The following is a 5649-nucleotide window of genomic DNA, read 5'->3' as shown; positions in this document are numbered from 1 at the left end:
ACCAGTTACTTGTAAACCTCCCAGAGTTAATTCACAACTTTTCTCTGTTTTTCTTAGAAACGTCGACCAGTCCATCTCAACCGATGACATACACACAAGCTTGGAGGCCATACCAGACTATACAATCCATGCAGTTCAACGCATCAAATCAAAAATCACGAACTTGCCAACTCAATACGTCAAGATTGTTACTACCTCTAAATACACTGCAGAACACTTGCTAACTAGTGGTTTTTTTCTACTTCTTTTTTCATTTCAGAGCTGAAAGAACCAGACAACGCTACCAACCTTCCACCATTCTTCCTCTCAAACCTCCAGGTCATGAATCATACACTAACAAACCCACGACACATCAAAATCGACTGTATCCTGTTTTTGCCACCTCACCCGATCCCGAAACAGAACCGCCTTCCACTTCCATTAAAACAACCGTGAAAGTAAACTCCAGTACTCAAACAACCAACCTCCAGATAACTTCTCAGCAGACACAAACCATGTCACCTCTATCAACCATGTTAGCTCTACCAACAGCCTCTTTCTTTTACACCAAGAAACACAGACCAGGACTGCCAAGAAAGACCAAAAAATTCAGACTGAAGACCTCAACAACATAGACTCCAAGAGACTGACAAGAGCCACGTTAAGAACTTCAGACGTACTACCAACCGAAGCCCCCACATCACCTAGCACTATCTCGTTACAAAAGGTTCCGTTCCATCGACTAATCAACCGTAGCCCAATCCAGCTAAACCAAGAATCGACTATACAGAGAATCACGTTGCCTCTTCACCCAGCCAGCCTGTTTTAGCCTTCAAGCATCACCAGTAGCTACATAGATTGCAAGCCAAGTAAACTAACAATATGGCTTTTTCCACAGCATTTTCCAGGCACAGACAGGGTATTTTATTCGGCATCCTGCCCATGAAAGTGGGTTTTCTCGGGGTACTCCCATTTCCTCCCACAGCAAAATTTTTCCTTATGCTTTGAATCCATAGATCCCAGCCCTGAGAAGGACCATCTCAGGTTAAATGTAACTCTTTAGTTCTCATTAGTTCTCTGTCAATGTTTAAATAGTAAAGCCTTATCCTAAACTGCTAGCCAATACTCTGTAATCAGTTTAATCTTAATATTTTAGTCAACAACGGATGTACTCGATCTACATCTCCCTGCTTTGCTCTACAAACACCTGAAGCAACATGGTCATCCAACACTCAAGTTCAAGAGAAAGAAAGAAAACTTCTGTAGTCAACATACAACTCGACAAAGCTCTCCTTCTTTCTCTTCTTCTCCATGTCTCCTCGCAGCTCTTCCCTCAGCTTGTGAGCTTGTCACTTTGAAAATTATCTGTTGAAAATTATCAGTTAAAACCTCCACTCATGTAGGCATTTAGTTCGTAAAAGCCTCAGCCACTTATTTCTAATTATGTAGTGGGGTGAAGAGAAACAGAAGTTTCTGACCGCCCCTGGTTATGTTTCATTCCCCGAAGGAGAATGAAATATACTTTTAACCTTAATTTCCTATCATAACGATCGGATCAGATTGGTATCAAATCCGGACCTAAAACAAATAGTGAGTTCTTCATCCCAGTTTAGATATTCAAGGCACATAACATTCATTGCCTTACATGCATGACTTTTGGGCTTTAGTCCATCCATGAAATTCCTTAGTAGGGAGAAACTGTGAAGCAATACATACTACTTTTTTACTATAAATCTGAACTTACTAAGTGTATCTTCATAAAATTTGGCAAGCTTTTAGTAAACATTAGCAGTCTGTTGTAGACAAAAACAATTTTTAACTACAGATTCATCAATGAATTTCCAAAATCTTTACCAAGTCAGTCTGAGAAAAAGGAGATTTTCATGCTAAGAATAAATGTACTTCATCATATTCAATATACATAATCTCTGGAATCTCCTAAATGAATATCAAACTTTTAATCTCTGATTTTTTAACACTAACAGCATTCTTGATTCTTGGGTTTGTCACCAACGTAAAGTTGAGAATCATCTACTTTTTCCATTGGTTATAAACATGCCTATCAGCGAAGTAAAGTTGATTAGCAAGCAATCTTGAAAGTCAGAGAAAGAGGGGCTTCTCTGTTGGGTTTGACAAATTTATTGATATCTCAGTAAATCAAAAAGGTAAGAGGTTCAAATCTTAGATTCTTGGTTGTAATTATGTATTATATATGTTTCTAATTGTTTGGAACTGCAGGGCTTTGCATTTCTGAAGTTAGAAAATTCTAAAATAGAGAAATCAAAGATCAGACATGTCAAGTGACACAGGAAAATGAAGACTGATGATTATTTAAATATTTCTTTTTGAAAAGAAGAAGTTGAAACTTCGTTAATATATACAATTGAATTATAAACTACATTTTCATGCCATATTTACTGACAGCCACCAATAATACAGTTGTTTAATTAAATTTTCATTGTAATACTAAAAGGTCATGATATTCACCAAGAAAAGACACACCTTTATGCAAAGGGTTAATGACAAACATGTGGTTTTGTTTCCAAGTTTGCAAGTGAAGGATAATACTTCACATTAGTAAGTTATGTAATCTTTAATATTTTCTACAGATTACTCAAATAGATGAGTCAAAATTTCTTGGTACTATACCACCAGTGTTGCATTTAATAATAACTCCTCTTTCAAGTTCAATGAGCTCCATTCTACACGATGTTTTGACTCCAACTAGTTGAATGTAGCAATTTTCATCTTAATAAGCTATATGTAACAGTGTGACTTAAGAGTTACATGAATATTCAGCGAGAACAGGCTTATTATTAGCTTACGATACACTATTCCAACACTTTTGCCAATACAGTGTAAAGGCACACATGAATATATTAACTAATCATCTAACAAATTAATTTTATAAAATACAAACCATTTCTTCCAACTCCATTGATCTTCCAGTCTGGAGCTTTCAAGTTTGCCATGCGAGCTGTCCTCACCACGATGTGCTGCATATCTCGCCAAGAAAGTTGGTTACTGCAAAATTCTGAAGATTAGTAAATAAAACAAAAACATATTATTTATAATAAAAACAGCATAAGAAATTAATGCAAATAAAATAAGATATATTTCATATTTCCTTTCTTTTATAACGTTCAGAGAGATAAAACTATAATATGTGACAAAACACATAATGTTAGTACATTCCACATATAGACAAACAGGAAACTTTAGCTTATTCTTACTCTTTCACTACTTCTACCAAAGGATATAACAAAGTAAAAAAATACTTCCACTACATTTGTTTCATTGCACCTGATAGAACATTAATAATACTCTTGGGAAAAAAATATTACTATAATATCCTTGTATTCACCTTATAATCTAAACTGTGATATTTTAATAAATTTAACAGATCCCTCACCCTTTTCTTATAGAAATAAATATATGTAATTGCTTAATCTGAAATTGTTTATTGAAACAATGTTTAAATGTTATTTATATTAATGGAACTAAACACTGACACAGTTCGTTAAATATGTGAAACATAAAATTTCACACACTGGTTCATGTTTTTGTAACAATTATCTGGAAAGAAGAGCAGCTACTCAGTTCACCTGAATTTTGTTGTTGTTTAAAATATATATTCTCTTGAAGTTTAGCTTTGGTAAGTGTTGTTTTGGAAGGGATAAATACTGATTATTATTCCAAAAACACTTTTATGTTTCAAGCAAAAGTTTATAAAAAATTATCGCAATGCTTACATACGTTTAATTTTATTTGGCTATCAAGAGAGAAACACATACTTAGCATGTAAGGCAAGTGAACATATGCCTGCTGCTAGTGGAGCTGACGCAGATGTACCCGTATGACCAGAGGTACAAGTGTGATGGAGATCAGTTGTGACCTGCACAAAAAATTATCACATGTTCTCTATGAACTATTACATGTTTCTTTCTTCTACATAATACATTTCATTAAAAGTTACAAACTGACACAAAACTAACTTCTACAGACAACTCATATAAAGACTCCTTCCTATTCAGCAAGAGACATTAGCCTGTTTACTTTTCATCTTTATTAATGACACTGGAAACTTATAAAACATCAATTCATTGATTCTTAATGTACAGTGATACTTTCTAACTATTTTTATAAAAAGAAATATCTTTAGAACAGAGTATTATTTCTTGGCACTAGTGTATAATGTTAAAATAATATATAACACACTATGTTAAAACATTTTAATTAAGGTCAATATATGACCACTAAAAAGTTGACTACACGTTTCAACGTTGCAACATCATCTTCAGAAGAGAGTTGTAAAACATAATTGTGTACTATTTATACTTTTTCTTTAAATAGGTCATGTGACCAATGTACAGGTTTATAATTCCCACGTGAACTTTTTAGAGAAGGTCACCCCCACATTTTTTCAAAAATATTTGCCAAACCTTCATCTCTTATTTAATTCAACCCTGAGTTAAAGAAATAAAATATTGATATAAAGACCATAAAATCATTAAGTGAAAACGAACATGTCGTTATTTGTAAAGCTGATAAAGGAGTGTTACATATCTGCTTGTTTGTTAATTTCCGGTAGAAATTCTTTCCTAAGAACCTCAGCGATACAAGTGCTTTCTTGATTTAACCAGTTTATTCTTTCCCGATACAAACTTTAGAACACAGTAATTCCACAGTCAGTATGTTTCTCGTCAATTTAAGCTTAATTACTTTTATAATACATGCTATAAATCACAGCAATTCACAATCTCGATAACTTCACTCTCTACGAGTACAAAACACACACTTTATATTACCGTAACTACTGTTCGCTTCTTTAATTATCTGTCTATCACTGGCTTCTCTGCCAGGCTTATATACTAACAAAGAGCATCTCAAATACACTCGGGCCTCCCCGATCATTCGAGAAATTCATAGCGTGACACTGCCACTTTTGTAACAAGAGGACAAACTGTAATATTTAATAAATGTGACTACGTGAAGGGAGTTGATAGCATATTAGTGGAGGATATAAATGAAAATCTTAAACATAACCCTACAAGTAAGTATCATGAATTAGTGAAAACAAGTGTTAAAAACTGTTTGACTTTAACAGATGTAGCGAAAAAAAGGTTAATTTCAGCTAGTTTCATTACTCCAAGATTTTATGCACTTTCAAAGATACGTAAAACCAATAACAAATAGCAAAGTGTTCATTTTCAGTAATAAAAATAAATATATAGTTAAGAATGCTTTAGAATTTGCAAAGAGAAATAAAAATTTAAATGTGGTAATAAGGCATTAACTGAGTTTATGTGCTCACTGAATAGTATAGAACCATCTGCACAATTTACTTATAAAATTAAGAAAATTAATAACTTGCCTTTCCTAGATGTATTAGTAAAAAGGAATTTACAAGGTAATGTAGAAACATCTATTTATCAGAAACCCTTTTCTGTTCTGATGCCTCCACACCATGAATCATGTTGTTATGACAGCGGAAGTCACGTGACGCTGGGAGCATGCGCGCTGGAGTTTCTAGAAGGATCATGACTTATTGAGGAACCTCGTGAATACCCAAGTGTTTGCCAGGTGCCCTCTTTTTTAGTATATAAGCCAGCAAATAAAGCCAGTGATAGATAGATTGAAGATAGAGATAATTGAGTCAAGCGAACAGTA

The 5649-nt window shown here is 34.0% G+C and overlaps 1 protein-coding gene across 4 annotated transcripts in view; it reads right to left on the bottom strand.

Annotated features, from left to right (window-relative positions):
• Window positions 1–5649, bottom strand: part of LOC106468227 (furin-like protease 1) — a 114075-nt gene that overhangs the window by 22485 nt on the left and 85941 nt on the right. For all 4 annotated transcript variants that reach the window (XM_022396559.1, XM_022396558.1, XM_022396560.1 and 1 more), the window contains exons 9-10: window positions 3774–3874; window positions 2900–3003 (exon numbers count right to left, since the gene is read on the bottom strand). In XM_022396559.1, coding sequence (XP_022252267.1) covers window positions 2900–3003; window positions 3774–3874 — 205 coding nt within the window. The remainder of the gene's footprint in view (window positions 1–2899; window positions 3004–3773; window positions 3875–5649) is intronic.

The sequence above is a fragment of the Limulus polyphemus genome, unplaced genomic scaffold, assembly GCF_000517525.1.
Source record: "Limulus polyphemus unplaced genomic scaffold, Limulus_polyphemus-2.1.2 Scaffold2923, whole genome shotgun sequence".
NCBI lineage: Eukaryota > Metazoa > Arthropoda > Merostomata > Xiphosura > Limulidae > Limulus > Limulus polyphemus.
This window is presented reverse-complemented; position numbering and strand designations above follow the sequence as displayed.